Below are 18,999 nucleotides of genomic sequence, written 5' to 3' on the forward strand. Positions count from 1 at the left end.
TCACAACAAGCTGCAGATTCAGTGAGTGGTCCTACATCAAGTCTCAAGGTGACTTGACGTGTTTACTGCCAAAAACAAACATAAAACATTTCCCAAACAGATTTTCACATAATTTCTTAAAGATGAAAATGAGACAAATTCACAGATCGTGTGAAATAGCCTGCACAAAAATGTTGATTTAAATTTTTTTATTTAGGGTAGGATATAATAAAGATGAAAGTTGAGCACACCAATGTCATAAAATGTCCTGATCATGGAATCAAATACTACTAGGCATGTTAGAGTACAAATTACCACTTGTCATTTTACAGGTCCATAAAAATGATCAATGAAATAGTAGAATACCAGCTGGGTTTATTTATTATCATATGGAGTACACACTCCTAAGTTCAGGAGATACAATGTTTTTACCTACAGGGACTCATACACAGGTGGAAAGAGAGGGGTGGGGGTTGTTGGGAAAGAGAGGGGGGTGTGTGTGTTTGCTGGGAGTGCCCCACCCCCCTTTAAATGGAGCCCTCAACCAAGTCAGCTCTGTGAAATGGGTTTTATATGCACCCCACTTCTTCAAAATTATGGATCCACCTCTGTTTTCTAATGGTTATATGTCCAGGGTTCATTTTCAGAATTTTCTGACATGGGCCCTTTATGTGAAAATTTCAAATATTCCTGAGGTATGCCCATACAGCACAAGGTTAAAATGACTAATTGTATTTGAAAATGTGGGCTTTTTTTTAAATTTAGGGTCTTAAAGCACATGGCCCCACCCTAGAATTATCCCCATATGTCCAATACCGACACCAAAATCCAACACAAACACAGCAGAAACTAAAGAAAATAGACTCAACCATTAGTCATTACAGCGTCAGTCTTTAACCATCAACAACGTCAAATGCAACAAAAACAAAGTGGACATGTGATTGGCACAGTGTGTAAGAAGGCGACACCTAAGTAGTGTAATCTACATCCCAGTATCAAGGGCCCAGGTGATATATCACTGGGCATAGATAACCTCTGATCTGCAGGGAGATTATAAGCACTTCACCTAACCCCCTATCATTGTAAGCTTAGACGTATCAGTTTATAATACTACAGCAGCACACACCTCTTAACTGTTACTGCTCCCAACAGTGTGACTTTGAGAAAAACGCAGATATATGTTTTCAATACTTGTGAGTCTCTCTTTATTAATAAATGTATTTGGGGTTGATTTGTATTCAAGTCTCGAAATCATGTAAAGGTCCTCTTAAAGCTGGATATATGTTTAACTTGGGAAAAAGCTTTGTTTGACATTTTATCATGTTTATGGCGAACGGTTTACCTTGAATTTTCTCAAGCTGTTGGCTAAATGATGTAAAAAATAACATATTGGCAATGGTTACCAGGTTACTGGTGAGAGTAACTAGAGAGTGCCAGATTTATCAAGGAATAGTGTGATCATATTACTTTTATTAAAAAAGTTATTTCAGAAAGGTTTATTTGGTATCATTTTCAAAAAGCTGTGTCATTTATTAGTATAATTAACCTTCATATTAGAATGGTTTCACATTCTTACTGTTCATATTCATGATGATATTCACACAGAACAACACAAGTTCTTCTAAATTTCAACTAACCATTTTCTGCAATTACACCACAGTGTTGCAAAGTTATTAATAGAAATATTGGTATATGTTTCAGTTCACAAGATAACATTGACAGTTTCAGTATTAAACAGTTTTTAGGAGGAAGTGAAATAGGTTGAGTCATAAAACAGTCACATGAGAATGATTATTACTGACAGACTTTGGGAGTCACTTCGGTGAATATTGGCTTTTGTCCATGGGAAATTATGTAGTAATTCTAGCGTCGACAAAGGCCTGCATACGGGAATGAAGTGAAGTACAGGGTAAATAAAATGTGAAATGAACCCTAGCTGTAGACACCACCACTGACAGGCTATCGGACAATGAAACTAATGACGCTCCATTTTCCTGCTTGCTTCAAGGAAGTGAATACATTGGACGCTCATGTTAATCCCCCAATGCGTGTATGAAAAATACTTCCAATAAAGATTCAGCTGTTCACAATATTCCTCACAAGTCATAATCCCCACGAATAACAACTGTACAAATATGATATCGGAGCCATGTATATGTATTGATAGAACACCGAGCGAAAATAAACCGCGGGATTCAAACACTAGTTTCCTTAGTTATTTGCCACAGGCTCATTTTTAGCCAAGACAAACGTGACAGTTGACAAATCGAGCAGGAAAGAATCCCTCGCTGTTTACCTGGGTCATATACACCCCCCTCACTAAACAAAGTCCTTGTGATAGCACACCTTTTCTTTGTCATCAGTAGCTATCATTCAAAACACGCTTACCTCTCCATTCGTTCTGTTTTCTTTGTTCTCCTCGTTAATTTCCTTCGTTCCGTTTATGTGAAGCATTGTCTGTGTTCCTGAATTTTCTTTCTGTAGAAGAAAATCTTTTGCAGGGTCTCTAGTAAACAATTTCATAAGTTTTTCATCAATCTTTCCGGCAGGTCCATTCCCCGAAACTTGAGTTATGGTCTCCGCCATGTTGAATATCGGGAAATCACGCCTCCGTTGTCACTCGCGGTTGCAGCTGCTTACTCCCAATGCTAACTCAGTCATCAAACTCGGCACAGTCCGCAAAATCACTCACAACACCAAGCGGGCACGCGTTTCCGCAAACCTGCATCCGTTCTCTTATCACTGGTAAATTCCCCGTTCTACGTCCGAGAGAATAAGCTTACCCAACCTCTGTAATGATGAAACAATACCCGGATGCGCTGGGGCCCACAGATGAAAGCTGGGCGATGTTTTGTTTTGCCAAACCCAGCGGCCCGACACCTGCCTTCTATCGAACTGCGTTCATTGGCCCGTTCCTGAATCGATCCATGTCAATCTAACCGCTCATTTGGAAATAAGGCACAGGAGGTAGAAATCAAATTAAAGATTAAGCATCAGCTGACATGAGTTATCATAAGAGATAGTTGTAAGCCAACCTCGGACGCAGCCTGTACCATATATGCACAGCAGTTTGACGACAGGTAGAATTTATCGATCACTCAGGTGTAGTCAGGTCGGACGATAGAGATACTTCGTTACTACTTGTGGCCACACACCGTGACCCTTATAGAGTTATATTGTGGAAATATGAAGTGTGGAGTCGGGTGTTGCTCGACATACCCTCCCGCAGAGTATTTGGTTCTGAATATTTTACTGTCAGCTGTCACTTGAAATTTACAACGTGTTCCCATTGTTGATTACACTTGTTTAACCAAGGGACTTGTTTACCCGAGGAAAACAACGTTTGTTCGGTTATAGTTGGCTTTTAATGAAGATGGTTGCTAATTTTGAGGCGTTGTTACATAAAATAAAACGTTAAATCATGTTAGACTTATGATAATCTCAGTTCATTGTATGATGTTATATATGCTGTCATGTTGACGGTTTGCGTTATTCAGACGCCGGTCGGTTTGTTGAAATCTGTCGAATGAAACGGTAATGCTGTAAGAAGATTGACAAAGAAAGTTAAGAGTCTTAGAATGACAAGACAACAAACGTTCGTGTTGTTATTTCGTTTTGTTTGTTTTTGGCATCATCTTGAAGGCGCACGTGGTAAACAAGTGACGTCACAGAACAAATGCTTAGAAAATAGAAACGTAATCAAATTGACGTACATGCACCTAGTTGTTTCATCAGCTCCAGAGAAGGTCGCTTTAAGGCAAATTTTGATGATAAGAATATATAAAAAATCAACAGTTATTTAAATTAAAATGAATATATTATTATTATCATGTCATCATCTTTGGCGCCCATGTGGAGACGCGACGAAAATGGGACAATTGACAGCCTATGTCGTTTTAAAACTGTAGGTTTAAGGGCGTTAAATCAGGGTTTATGGTATGCCATACTACCCGAATTGCAAAATGCCGATTCAGTGTTAACAATGAAGTTTTTTTGTGATCATTTGTCGAGCTGTCTATCAAATAAAAACACTTCACAGAAATTCTGCTAGCACGCTGCAATGACCTTTCTTGACCCTGGATGGAGTTTCACCTTTGATACCCTTTTAAATTCCATCTATTCTTTTCAAGATAAAACGTTGTTTGGTTAGTGTGGTGTTATCAAACCGTTAGGTACAGGGTAGCTATTACAAATTCGAAAAATAAATGAAATGTGTGACATTCCAGAGTCAAACGCAATTAAACTAAATTCATAAATTTTCTTTTAACGCTGGATATATGTTTCACGCAGGCAACAATATTTATCTGACATTTCACGGTGAAGAGTTTTACTTGAATTTGTCTAAATCGGTAAATGATGTAGTTACTAGAGGAAGGATAGTGCTGTTACTTAATATATATAGCGTGATCATGAGATTATTATCTTTTTCACATATTACAGAAAGGTTGCTGGTATCATTTACAGCAGTTGTATCATGTATGTATTTGTCTAATGTACCTACATATGGGAATGACAAGAATGGCTTCAGGTTCCTTATGTTCATATGCCTGGCTATCTGCACAAGACGACCGCACATGTTTTTCTAAATATCAGTTTACCATTTTCCTAATACACCTCATTGTTGCAAAGTTATTGATAAAAAACACACTGTAGTATGCCCCATTTGAGTCAGTTCACTAGATAACATTGACTGTTTCAGTTGTGGCAGTTTTCAGAACAGTCACATGAGCATGATTATAACTGACAGGACAGACACAGGGAGTCACTTCAAAGAATCTTGTCTTTTTTAGTTCATTGCAACAATATATGTAGTAAATTCTGGCCCCGACTCAGGCCTGCATACGGGAATGAATGTGTGTGTGTGTGCGTGCGTGCGTGCGCACGCTGGTATATAAATCTTTTGTGAAAATTATGCAAAATTATTAAAAAAAACAGGTATGTGTGTTGACGAGTATAGCTTATTAATGTCTCGTTACCGGCCGGATTAAACAGGGTGTCTCCCTGTAATGGGGATTTGTTGTATTGTGTATAGAAGTTTACTTTCAAATCAGCTTCATCCAATTTACAGTGGAAACCATTAAAAAAATACATTTAAACTGCCCACTCACTGTGACCACTATTTTTAACACCCGCGGGGTATGACGAAGGTAACATATACTGTAAGGTATATTAAGGTCAGGTAAAACACTCAGGGCATACTAGCACGTGCACAATCTGCATGTTTTCACGGTGTTCACGTGGTGAAAGAGCTTATCTATGTACAGCGCGTGTGCGGCTTTACCCTTGTAAATACGCATGTCAGGGGTGTGTGGAATGTACCTTTGTCATAGGTTCAACTGAATCATGTTATATACATTTTTAAATATCAAAACATTTAAACTAGAATCAGTGTTTGATGTTTCACATGAAACGTTTTTGCCAACTCACTGAGTACACTGACTATATATGCCACTCTCGGGTGTAAGTGCATCTGATCTATACATGCTTATATTTCATGAGGCCGTATACTGACACTTAATACAATCACGTTTCAGAAAGCCAAATTGCTAGCAAACGGGTCTAATAGTTTGCATAAATACGTTATCCTTAGCACATGTCAACAATAATTTTATGTAAATTTATTAAGAAAAACACAGGCAGCTACAAGTACACAACCTTTGACAGACGCAGCTGACTTTATCTGGGAAATAACCGATATGGGGTTGGCCAGCTTACTTCCGATCATTAGTTCGGCTGGGTTCCGTCTCAGTGTAGACAAGGCATAACTCAATGATTAAAAATAATTCCAAAGAGTTATACCAAACTCTTTATAGGTTCTGGCTGAACCGCCCACGTGTCATATAGCTTGTTTTTTTTAGATTACAGTGGGGCGAGGTGAAATGGGATTTAATGTCGGTTCAAGATTATTGAAGGACTTACAAAGTGGCGTTCGTGCGCGCAGGAGCGTGTGTGCTCGTACTGGTTTAGTTATATTGTGCTAGCCCACTGAGATAACATGTCACAGTTTAGCACGGATACTCCATCCAGACACAGCATACTGACTCCGAGCCGAGCAGTTCTTGTTTCAGCCCCTTTAGCCGAGCGCCAGGCAGGGTAACACCAAGTACCATCTTTTGGTGTGACACGGCCGGGGATCGAACTATCTACCTTCCGCTATCCGGGCAGACACCCTGCTCATCTCGAACTCCCCTGAATCGAGGTATATTATTATTTCCAATGACCCCACTGAAATGTAGGGTTATGTATGAATGTATGCAATACGTATGTATTAATACGTTAGCAGCAAAATCTACGCTTGTCGTATGAGGTGACTAACAGGTCGGGTGATCAGGCTCAGTGACCTGTCTGATTTGCGTGTGACCACATCCTGACGGCATTGGACGTTGCTCATAATATCAAAACCTGGATTGTCTGGTCCAGACTCGATTATTTACGGACTGCTATAATATAGCTGGACTATTACTGAGTGCGGCGTAAAACAACAAACACAAATGGGGTATAGTTCCGTCAGAATCCATATTTACACAATATGTAAAATAATACACACATCCCTGTCTCGAGCTATACGTAGAACTCGACATAAAGTCCTGAAGGACTTCGAGATGACGAACTTTCACGGAATAAAACATGTCTCACATTACTTTCAAACAATGTTTTTTTTCCAAATTGTTTATTTCAGTATTAAGTACAATGTCATATACTGACATCCATTCATATGAATGATTTGCGTTTGTTAAAACAATCCTCCTTGGAAGTAAAACACATTTTTTTAAAAAATGGAAAATTTGTAATTACCCCCCGCCCAAACGAAGAAACGATCTCTGTTCGGCCGTCGCGTTTCGTTTCCGGAGCAAAACAAATAAACCGTTCAATATTCTTTGAGATATACATCAAACATGTGCTGAACTGTTGTCTTTTCGGAAATTACCTCTTCTTTTTTGGTCCGTTTCAAAGGACAAGTTGGGTTTTAGTAAAAATGAGGGTAGGATATGTTTCCGGAGCGTAACTCATAAACCGTTTAATATTTTTTCCTGAAACTTTGCATACACACCAGGCATGTACTAAACTGGTGCCATTTGTTATTCAAAAATGTTTGGCAATAAAGTTGGACATAGATTCAAATAAGGGTATGGTTTCTTACATAACTCTTACACCGTTCAATATTTCTTCGTGAAACTTTGTATGTACATCGTGCAAGAGTTAGAGGTTGGCTGCATGGTTCCCTTTATGCTACAGGGACAGGACAGTCACAACACCAGTCACAACACCAGTCATAACGCCAGTCACACCACCAGTCGCAACACCAGTCACAACACCAGTCACAACACCATTCACAACGCCAGTCATAACGCCAGTCACACCACCAGTCACAAAACCAGTCACAACACAAGTTACAACACCAGTCACAACACCAGTTACAACACCAGTCACAACGTCAGTCATAAAGCCAGTCACACCACCAGTCACAACACCAGTCATAACGCCAGTCACACCACCAGTCACAACACCAGTCACAACACCAGTTACAACACCAGTTACAACACCATTCACAACACCAGTCATAACGCCAGTCACACCACCAGTCGCAACACCAGTCACAACACCATTCACAACGCCAGTCATAACGCCAGTCACACCACCAATCACAACACCAGTCACAACACAAGTTACAACACCAGTCACAACACCAGTTACAACACCAGTCACAACGTCAGTCATAAAGCCAGTCACACCACCAGTCACATCACCAGTCATAACGCCAGTCACACCACCAGTCACAACACCAGTCACAACACCAGTTACAACACCAGTTACAACACCATTCACAACACCAGTCATAACGCCAGTCACACCACCAGTCGCAACACCAGTCACAACACCTTTCACAACGCCAGTCATAACGCCAGTCACACCACCAATCACAACACCAGTCACAACACAAGTTACAACACCAGTCACAACACCAGTTACAACACCAGTCACAACGTCAGTCATAAAGCCAGTCATACCACTAGTCACAACGCCAGTCATAACGCCAGTCACACCACCAGTCGCAGCAACAGTCACAACACCAGGCACAACGCAAGTCGTTTCCACGGGCATTTCTCTGCAGCTGTTGCTCGCCAGCTGTGATGGTTTCCGAAGAGTACACAATATGTATGTATATGTACGACAGTTACACTGAATAAACTCTAGGGTGAGATGCACTCGATACATAGACAACGATGTATGTCGTCCAGGACATATCTTGCTCTCCCTCCCCCAGTCGTGCAGGACATGTGTTGTGTGCGCCCCCACCCCTCCCAAGTCGTGCAGGATACGTCTTGTGTGTGGCCTCCCTCCCCCAGTCGTGCAGGGCATGTCCTGTGTGGGCCCCCACCCCATCCCTAATGTGCAGGACATGTCCTGTGTGACCCCCCACCCTCCCCAGTCGTGCAGGACATACCCTGTGTGGGCCCCCACCCCTCCCCAGTTGTGCAGGACATGTCCTGTGTGGGCCCCCACCCCTCCCAAGTCGTGCAGGACATGTCCTGTGTGCGCCCCCACCCCTCCCCAGTCGTGCAGGACATGTCCTGTGTGGGCCCCCACCCTTCCCCAGTTGTGCAGGACATGTCCTGTGTGCGCCCCCAAACCCTCCTCAGTTATGCAGGACATGTCTTGTGTGCGCCCCCACCCTTCCCCAGTTGTGCAGGACATGTCCTGTGTGACCCCCCACCCTCCCCAGTTGTGCAGGACATGTCCTGTGTGCGCCCCCAAACCCTCCTCAGTTATGCAGGACATGTCTTGTGTGGGCCCCCACCCCTCCCCAGTTGTGCAGGACATGTCCTGTGTGCGCCCCCACCCTTCCCCAGTTGTGCAGGACATGTCCTGTGTGCGCCCCCACCCCTCCCAAGTCGTGCAGGACATGTCCTGTGTGCGCCCCCACCCCTCCCCAGTCGTGCAGGACATGTCCTGTGTGCGCCCCCACCCTTCCCCAGTTGTGCAGGACATGTCCTGTGTGCGCCCCCACCCTTCCCCAGTTGTGCAGGACATGTCTTGTTAGCGCCCCCACCCCTCCTCAGTTATGCAGGACATGTCCTGTGTGCGCCCCCACCCCTCCCAAGTCGTGCAGGACATGTCCTGTGTGCGCCCCCACCCCTCCCCAGTCGTGCAGGACATGTCCTGTGTGCGCCCCCACCCTTCCCCAGTTGTGCAGGACATGTCCTGTGTGCGCCCCCACCCTTCCCCAGTTGTGCAGGACATGTCTTGTTAGCGCCCCCACCCCTCCTCAGTTATGCAGGACAGGTCCTGTGTGCGCCCCCACCCTGGTCGTGCAGGACATATCTTGTTTGCGCCCCCACCCCACCCTAGTCGTGCAGCACATGTCTTGTGTGGGTCCCTACCCCTCCCAAGTCGTGCAGGACATGTCTTGTGTGCGCCCCCACCCCTCCCAAGTCGTGCAGCACATGTCTTGTGTGGGTCCCTACCCCTCCCAAGTCGTGCAGGACATGTCTTGTTTGCGCCCCCACCCCACCCTAGTCGTGCAGCACATATCCCGTGTGCGCCTTCACCTCTTCCGAGTCGTGCAGAACATGTCTTGTTAGCGCCCCCTCCCAAGTCGTGCAGGACATGTCCTGTGTGCGCCCCCACCCCTCCAAGTTGTGCAGTACATGTCTTGTTAGCGCCCCCACCCCTCCCAAGTCGTGCAGGACATGTCCTGTGTGGGCCCCCACCCCTCCAAGTTGTGCAGTACATGTCTTGTGCCCCCCATCCCCCAACACACACAGTGCAATATATATATATATATATATATATATATATATATATACAAAAGGATACGAAGGGCTTCATTTTGTGATTGGCAAAATGCATTCAGTAATCGTCATATTTAATAAACTGTAAGGTAAAGGAAAGTATACACCTGAACATTGGATTTGACCAAAAGATTACAAACGTTATCAAAACATAACTGGGGTGAAAACAGTCACAGAAGAGTCCAAAACACAACTATAATACCCGTTTTAATACATCGAATAACCATTTGTTGTTTGTTTCATTCTTAGCCACCATCAAACATGGGTGTATACTTTCTTTTGCCTGGTATTTCATCACCCCACTCCCCTGTGTCCGCGTAAGATGTCATCATTAGACGTTTTGTGAGTGAGTGAGTGAGTGAGTGTAGCGTTTTTCAACGACCACAGTTTTATCACGGTAGAGGACACCTTACATATTTTCATCAGTCGGGATTCGAACCTGGATCTTTGGTGTGTCGAACTTTAAGAAATATTTACCAGATTTCCTAAGCCTCACTTTCTGTTGTGATATGAATGCAGCGCCATCTGTGAAATCGCGACCTACCTCATTTACATATGGAACACATCGACGTGCTCAGTTCACTCATCATACGTGCTTCGAAAACTCTTTTGATAAAAAAGATAAACTAATCTCGAAATTGACAAATTTGATAGGTGTCAGGACCAACCATTATCCCCATTGCTAACGCTTACACTTCTGGGGGATGATTATGCACGCAACTCCAATAGCAATAATGGTTTTAGAATTCCGTCCTTCTGCAGAACCAGAGGGACAGTCTGAATGTGACGTCTATACAAACAACAGTCAGTCCACCGAGGTTCGAATCCAGCAAACACCACACGTTTTGTACATGGACATGAAAGTTACGCGCCTGCCTGCTTGCCAAAGTCTATTACGGGCTCTCCAAAGTCAATTTGGTTTCCCCCTGAGACTCGAAACCTGAATCAATCTCAGGGTGTCGGCGTAGGCTACATTCATTATGCACTGAGATCACAATGCTATCGATCCTCGATACATACAGGAGGGTATGGATAGCAATTGTAAACCGCTTATCCCATGCTACGAGCTTCTGTTGCGAGTGGAGGCAATATTGAAATGCACGCGTCTGTTTAGGCAACTGCCATGGGGGATTTGGGAGGCGTGTCCCCCACTCTTTTCCTCCTCATTGCAAGACAAACCATTCGTGCCGCCTGAAACTTTGGTGCATATGTCTCTGTTTGATTTATAACACATTTGGGTTATGGTATTGGCTAGTTGTGTGAAGTGACGCGTCTCGGCACTTTGGTCATGCTGAGCAAATTACACCACCTTCAGTAATTGTTATCTCCACATGCCGGCTTCTTTGTGAGAATACATTCTATCCCCTCCAACTAATTCAGCTCGCCAATCCAATAAAGTTGTAACAAATGTCATTATTCTTTCAGCATTGACAACACGTATGTATGTGTCTTGTATTTCATCCATGTTTAACTTCAAACAATCTGAGAAGTAAAAAAAGAAAAAAACCGCTCACGATAACACTGGCAAGCTGAATTGACCAAGAAGCTAATGCAGAGGAGCTTTGTGAAAACACACACTCTCGAAGGCTAGTGGAAGGTTTAAAAACATACATTACTTGGTTTTGTATAATTTGGTTATTCAATACACACTTACTTCTATATGACGTCATATCAGTATGGTAGACTCAGTCTCATTCACACGTACAATGGTAACACCATATTTCAATAATGACGTTTTAAACGTTAAATGGACTTTATGTTATATCATATAATTATTTGATGATAGAATTCCATATAACGTCATATTGTTAGAAGGGCACAGTGGACTCTACTGTGACACACCCCTCTCTAAAGCGATTCATTTCGCTATGCAGACCTCTAGGTTACAGGAGACCTAAGCATGGGTTACAGGGATCTAAACATGGGTTACAGGGGTCTAAACATGGGTTACATGGATCTAAGCATGGGTTACAGAAGACCTAGGCATGGGTTAAGGAGACCTAATCATGGGTTACAGGAGACCTAGGCATGGGTTATAGGGATTTAAGCATGGGTTACAGGAGACCTAGGCATGGGTTATAGGGATTTAAGCATGGGTTACAGGAGACCTTATCATGGGTTCAGGAATCTAAGCATGGGTTGCAGGAGTCCTAAGCATTGGTTACAGGGATCTAAGCATGGGTTACAGGAGACCTAGGCATGGGTTACAGGGACCTAAACATGGGTTACAGGAGACCTAGGCAAGGGTTACTGGGATCTAAGCATGGGTTACAGGAGACCTAGGCATGGGTTAAGGAGACCTAATCATGGGTTACAGGAGACCTAGGCATGGGTTATAGGGATTTAAGCATGGGTTACAGGAGACCTAGGCATGGGTTACAGGGACCTAAACATGGGTTACAGGAGACCTAGGCATGGGTTACAGGGATCTAAGCATGGGTTACAGGGGACCTAGGCATGGGTTACTGGGATCTAAGCATGGGTTACAGGAGACCTAGGCATGGGTTACAGGAGACCTAGGCATGGGTTACTGGGATCTAAGCATGGGTTACAGGAGACCTAGGCATGGGTTACAGGGATCTAAGCATGGGTTACAGGAGACCTAAGAATGGGTTACGGAATCTAAGCATGGGTTACATGAGACCTTATCATGGCTTACAGGAGACCTAAGCATTGGTTACAGGAGACATAAGCATGGGTTACAAGGATCTAAGCATGGGTTACAGGAGACCTAAGCATGGGTTACAGGGATCTCAGCATGGGTTACAGGAGACCTAAGCATGGGTTACAAGGATCTAAGCATGGGTTACAGGAGACCTAAGCACTGGATACAGGATACCTGTTCTCCGAAATCCCCACGTGCCCTTTGTAGTTATATCTACCCATGCAGCAGCACACATTATACAACAGGCGGTGGGGTATGTATTGTTGTCAGACATACGGTGGCCCGTGTTCCTCGCCTCAGCGTGTTGTATAGTTTCTCAAATATAGGACAATGTGGAATGTGTTTTAGATGCATAGCCACCGCTTTCAGTAACACCGCGTTGTATTGACAGGTAGCAGGGTAACAACTGTGACGTAAGCACTGATAGACACACCACGGAGTTCGATGACACACTCAATCAACCCCACAGGCAACAGCTGGTATAGAACCCCACAGGGAACAGCTGGTATAGAACCCCACAGGCAACAGCTGGTATAGAACCCCACAGGCAACAGCTGGTATAGAACCCCACAGGGAACAGCTGGTATAGAACCCCACAGGGAACAGCTGGTATAGAACCCCACAGGCAACAGCTGGTATAGAACCCCACAGGCAACAGCTGGTATAGAACGCCACAGGCAAGGGAAAGTTATATTGTCGGTAATACCATAGCTGTAGCACGACAACCTGTATTTAATCGCGACTACTGGTGGCACAGCCTCTATCTACACCTTTAGTGACATACTACCGGGCACAGGCAACCGCTAGGCGTGATTTACACCGACCACCTGCATATTATTTTGTGTTTTTCGTCTCCAGCCCGTCCGAAAATACCGCCGCGCTCAAAAACTGTAACGTTTGACCCTGACCATTCTCCCGCTTGAATAGGTATCACCCCAACCAAGAAAACAATTTAAGGAATTTCCCGTTTCACGCAGACACTGCAGGTCAGCATGGAGATGAGAAACACGTGATATTTTGATTGCATTACGACATTTGTAGGGTTCTGGGACCTTTTTTCACCCTATTCAGGCTTGTGGTTGATGTTGATTGGTTGATTGTCACTTGTGTGTACATTCGTGACCAACCGTGTTATTCCGGGACAAGCCGAATAGCGACGGAAAGGGGCGAGTGGTGACAAATGTTGTGTGTAATTATTCGCTGATGGCGCGGATCTTGTTCATGTCTCGTCCAGAGAAAATATTCACAGTCCCTCGTCATATTGGTGCTTCCATTTGATACTACCCCGGGGTGACTGTCATTTATACTTGTTCAGAACTTGAACTTTCTAAATCGTGAACTGGATTTACAAACAATGTCTGGGCAAAGAGCGGAATCTAGACTCTCACTCACTCACACACAGCCGCTGTGATATAGCTGAAATACCCGCCACTCACTCACACACAGCCGCTGTGATATAGCTGAAATACCCGCCACTCACTCACACACAGCCGCTGTGATATAGCTGTAGGACCCGCCACTCACTCACACACAGCCGCTGTGATATAGCTGTAGGACCCGCCACTCACTCACACACAGCCGCTGTGATATAGCTGTAGAACCCGCCACTCACTCACACACAGCCGCTGTGATATAGCTGAATTACCCGCCACTCACTCACACACAGCCGCTGTGATATAGCTGTAGGACCAGCCACTCACTCACACACAGCCGCTGTGATATAGCTGTAGGACCCGCCACTCACTCACACACAGCCGCTGTGATATAGCTGTAGGACCAGCCACTCACTCACACACAGCCGCTGTGATATAGCTGTAGGACCAGCCACTCACTCACACACAGCCGCCGTGATATAGCTGTAGGTCCCGCCACTCACTCACACACAGCCGCTGTGATATAGCTGTAGGTCCCGCCACTCACTCACACACAGCCGCTGTGATATAGCTGTAGGACCCGCCACTCACTCACACACAGCCGCCGTGATATAGCTGTAGGTCCCGCCACTCACTCACACACAGCCGCTGTGATATAGCTGTAGGTCCCGCCACTCACTCACACACAGCCGCTGTGATATAGCTGTAGGACCCGCCACTCACTCACACACAGCCGCCGTGATATAGCTGTAGGACCCGCCACTCACTCACACACAGCCGCCGTGATATGGCTATAGTACCCGGTAGTGTGGACATAAATAATCGAGTCTGGACCAGACAATCCAGTGATTGAGATTATGAGCATCGATCCACGCAGTTGGGATACGTTGACATGCATCAACCAAGTCAGCGAGCCTGACCACCCGACCCCGTTAGTTGCCTCTTTCTACAAGCATAGTCGCCTTTAAGGGCAAACATGGGTTGCTGAAGATCTATTCTAACCCGTATCTTCACGGGTCGTCAGTACCTGAATAGAAGGTTCTATTTCACAGGTTTCACGGGTTCAGGATATTTCTTTTCCTAAATGAAAGCAAAGGTCATCTGAAGATTACTGACAATATATGTCAAATGCTGGACTTCCACACAGATAACATATATGGGAAATATGGGGATAGGGCACTTAGACAAGGAGTAGGCACCCCCACTATCACCAACTGTGCTCGCCTCCTTGCTGAGCTGTTTCTTCACCCATATAATCAGACTCGAATTGTCACAATCAAAACAAGGAAATTTGACCAGGAAGTTCAATTTGAGATTCAGGCACATGTTCATCGATGGTCTGATATGGTTCCATAATGGTCAAATATCAAACTCCCTTCCACTGATTTACCCACCTTAGACAGAAATAGTGAAACCACCTCATCTGTTTCATATTTAGATGTATGCATAAAGATTCAGAGTGACAAAAGGGATGACTTTCATTTAGTCAACTTTCTCTTTATTTCGAGCAATACTCCAGCAGCTTCATCCTTTGGTGTCTACATTTCACAACGTGTGAGGTACAGCCGAGTGTGCTCCTTTCAAAGAGCGTCATATGACTCTTGCTAAAAGATATTTTGATCACGGTTACATCATCCATGGCCTTAGAAAAGCTTTCCAAGAGAGCATTTCCAAATTTAACGTATTAGTGAAAAAAATGTTGTCCGATCAAATTAACTATATTGACTTGTACCGTATATTACCGCGTGTTTTTCAGATAAACAATTGCCTTGCCTTTGCATGTGTTTGATACGACCTCCTTTTCGCCCACGGCCGGTATCTTCTCATGGTAGATTTCTTATGATTATGGAAATGGTCTTGTCGCTTTCATTGTCTGAGGGAAGTAAAACTCATTTCTCGGCATGACAGGATACAAAAAAACATCTGACGGGACAAAGCGCAGCTATTTCAAAAGGAAAAAAACCCTATCTGGTTCTTCACTATTATCGGCATTAATATCAACTACTGGTGAATCCCTACACCCACAAATAAAACTGAAATGCGGCTCGGTTTGGGTGCTGCATATTTTACACTCGCGCCCTATGCGAGTCGTTGCCATTACAAAAACGCACAGCACTACTTTAAACATTAAATGTTAAACCATTGATCGTTAATCCCATAAAGTAAGTGTCTCGGATAAACTGAGTGAAACATCCCCGTGGGCAGCTGAGCAGGATGCACATCAACGTGGTTCTCTGTGGAGAATGTATTCTTTCTTTAATAATTCGATCAGCGCATATCATTAAACATAAGATGACAATATCGTTCTTTGACATATCAAGTTCTTTAGAGCACGACCCTTAAGGCTGTACACTAAGGTCTTTAACTGGAATGTATATTTTTCATTAGGGAAAAGATGAAATTTACCTGTTCTTTCCGCTCGTTAAAGACTATAAATTGTTCCGTAATTCCCACCATGGTGAGTTAGAGCACCCCCACCCCCCCAAAAAACCCAACAAAAAACAAAACAAAAACAACAACCAAAAACAAACCAAAAAAACAAAACAAAACAAAACAAAACAAAAAACCACAAAAAAAACCCACACAAAAATAAAATAAAAAAATGAAATAAATAAATAAAACAAACATATACGATAAAGATCAGGTGTACAGTGTAAAGTTACGGATTATAATTCACGGTGTGTTTGTCACACTGCGTACAGTATCTAATACTGCATCTACTGTGTCTAATACTGCATCTACTCTGTCTAATACTGCATCTACCGTGTCTAATACTGCAGATATAACTTAGTAAACGTAAAGGTAGATTCTATGTTACCTTTGTAGATAGATAAAACTTACCTTTGTAAAACCTCCAACAATGTGGTCTACCTGTGTAACGGTGGTTAAGATACAAGTCCAGTCACGTGATAGTCCTATACTCACTGTTTGGTTACTTGAACTGAAACCTCTCCCGCGGAATAAGGCGAGCAGAGCTCCGTAAGCTCAGGGGTTATCGGCTACTGTTTACAAACAATGCTTCAGAGCGGTCGACGTACAGTCCCTTCATTTCAAATTCTATTTTCACTTTTTATTGATGAGTTTGCTGCTGGAATTCTAGATATAATTCCGAAGAGTACAATTATTTCCTGATTTACATTACTTGTTTCTCATGGTGTTTGCTGATAAAGTTATGTATGGTGTTTGCTGATAAAGTTATGTATATTTCTGATATAGAGTAAGTGGGCTACAAGGGAAACGTAATATTCAAGATGATTGTTGTTCTTGTTCTTGTCATTGGGCACAGGTGGCCTAGTTGCCTAGCTGCGGTGTGCAGAGTTGCGTCCCTTGGGCACACCAGAAACCTATGATTGTGGGCTCGAATCCGGGTTCGCTCCGATTTGTCAGCACCATAACCGTGCTTGTGGGTTTCACCGAAGTGGTAAACGTCTGAGACGTAACTTCGGGCTTTCCTCCCACATTAAGCTGACACGCCGCGATATAACTGGAATACTGTTAAAAGCGGCGTTAAACACAACTCACTCACTCACTCACCATCTTGGCACAGGTATTAACATTCACAATTATTATTGTAAATATCCAAATACTGAAAAAAATGTTTCACTTATGACTTGTTCTTATAAACCTCTCCTCTTACGACTAGCCCAGTATGTAAAATATGGACTGTGTATGCTCCACTAACTATTGTCTCATTTCTTTGTATATATGTCTCTCTTGTCAACTTCTTTATGTCACCTAGGTGATTCATGAGAATAAACATCTTCTTCTTCTTCTTCTTCTTCTTCTTCTTAAGTGGCATGTGGACGATACCTATTGTTCTAAACAGTTCGGAGAAAGGCATCAAATACTGGCAAAAACTACTTCATGTATATGTCAACTAACTGACGTTCCCGTTAGTCATACGAGATGTTATTTAATCTTGATGTAGAGGGTAGACAGAACTGGGAAAGTTATTTCAGATGTATTCTATTTATTACAAGTCTTATCCCAGATGCCAATGTTCTATGCAAAGATGTTGGATAAGCTTACTTGCTGCTCTTATGTGTAAAAAAACAAGTACTGTCTAGTGTCTAATGTCTAGTACTGCCCCTCGTGTGTCTAGTACTGCCCCTCGTGTGTCTAGTACTGCCCCTCGTGTGTCTAGTACTGCTCCTCGTGTGTCTAGTACTGCCCCTCGTGTGTCTAGTACTGCCCCTCGTGTGTCTAGTACTGCCCCTAGAGTGTGTCTAGTACTGCCTCTAGCGGTGTCTAAGACTGCCCCTAGAGTATGTCTAGTACTGCCCCTAGAGTGTGTGTAGTACTGTAACTAGAGTGTGTCTAGTACTGCCCCTAGAGTGTGTCTTGTACTGCCCCTCGTGTGTCTAGTACTGCCCCTAGAGTGTTTCTAGTGCTGCCTCTAGCGGTGTCTTGTACTGCCCCTAGCGTATGTCTAGTACTTCCCCTAGAGTGTGTCTAGTACTGTCCCTAGAGTGTGTCTAGTACTGGCCCTCATTTGTCTAGTACTGCCACTAGAGTGTGGCTAGTACTGCCCCTAGATTGTGTCTTGTACTGCCTCTAGCGGTGTCTAGTACTGCCCCTAGCGTATGTCTAGTACTGTCCCTAGAGTGTGTCTTGTACTGCCCCTCGTGTGTCTAGTACTGCCACTTGAGTGTCTAGTACTGCCTCTAGCGGTGTCTAGTACTGCCCCTAGAGTATATCTAGTACTGCCCCTAGAGTGTGTCTAGTACTGTTACTAGAGTGTGTCTAGTACTGCCCCTAGAGTGTGTCTAGTACTGCCTCTAGCGGTGTCTAGTACTGCCCCTAGAGTATATCTAGTACTGCCCCTAGAGTATGTCTAGTACTGTCCCTAGAGTGTGTTTAGTACTGCCCCTCGTGTGTCTAGTACTGCCCCTAGATTGTGTCTTGTACTGCCTCTAGCGGTGTCTAGTACTGCCCCTAGCGTATGTCTAGTACTGTCCCTAGAGTGTGTCTAGTACTGCCACTAGAGTGTCTAGTACGGCCTCTAGCGGTGTCTAGTACTGCCCCTAGAGTATATCTAGTACTGCCCCTAGAGTGTGTCTAGTACTGTTACTAGAGTGTGTCTAGTACTGCCCCTAGAGTGTGTCTAGTACTGCCTCTAGCGGTGTCTAGTACTGCCCCTAGAGTATATCTAGTACTGCCCCTAGAGTATGTCTAGTACTGTCCCTAG

General features: G+C 43.9%; 3 protein-coding genes across 11 annotated transcripts in view; 2 read left to right on the forward strand and 1 right to left on the reverse strand.

The window, feature by feature from the left end:
• Window positions 1-3,027, reverse strand: part of LOC124150852 (RNA binding protein fox-1 homolog 2-like) — a 109,524-nt gene extending 106,497 nt beyond the window's left edge. For 3 of the 9 annotated variants that reach the window (XM_046522976.2, XM_046522977.2, XM_046522970.2), the window contains exon 1: window positions 2,368-3,026. In XM_046522976.2, the coding sequence (XP_046378932.1) occupies window positions 2,368-2,565 (198 nt within the window). In that variant the 5' untranslated portion in view covers window positions 2,566-3,026. Of the gene's footprint in view, window positions 1-2,367 lie in introns of all 9 variants that reach the window. The other 6 variants (XM_046522974.2, XM_046522973.2, XM_046522975.2 and 3 more) reach the window with 4 other exon arrangements.
• A 4,179-nt stretch (window positions 3,028-7,206) lies between these two features.
• On the forward strand, window positions 7,207-8,112 carry LOC125378065 (GATA zinc finger domain-containing protein 14-like). Its single transcript, XM_048392878.1, has one exon. It carries the CDS (start codon window positions 7,207-7,209, stop codon window positions 8,110-8,112), a length of 906 nt encoding a protein of 301 aa, XP_048248835.1.
• A 351-nt stretch (window positions 8,113-8,463) lies between these two features.
• Window positions 8,464-9,330, forward strand: LOC125378066 (protein diaphanous homolog 1-like). Its single transcript, XM_048392879.1, has one exon. The coding sequence runs from the start codon at window positions 8,464-8,466 to the stop codon at window positions 9,328-9,330; it is 867 nt and encodes a 288-aa protein (XP_048248836.1).
• The last annotated feature ends 9,669 nt before the right edge of the window (window positions 9,331-18,999 follow it).

Source organism: Haliotis rufescens, unplaced genomic scaffold (genome assembly GCF_023055435.1).
Source record: "Haliotis rufescens isolate VD_foot unplaced genomic scaffold, xgHalRufe1.0.p SCAF_11, whole genome shotgun sequence".
Classification (NCBI taxonomy): Eukaryota; Metazoa; Mollusca; class Gastropoda; order Lepetellida; family Haliotidae; genus Haliotis; species Haliotis rufescens.

Coding starts and splice junctions, on each gene's coding strand:
- LOC125378065 (XM_048392878.1), top strand. CDS start 7,207: ATGCTACAGGGACAGGACAGTCACAACACCAGTCACAACACCAGTCAT.
- LOC125378066 (XM_048392879.1), top strand. CDS start 8,464: ATGTCCTGTGTGGGCCCCCACCCCTCCCAAGTCGTGCAGGACATGTCC.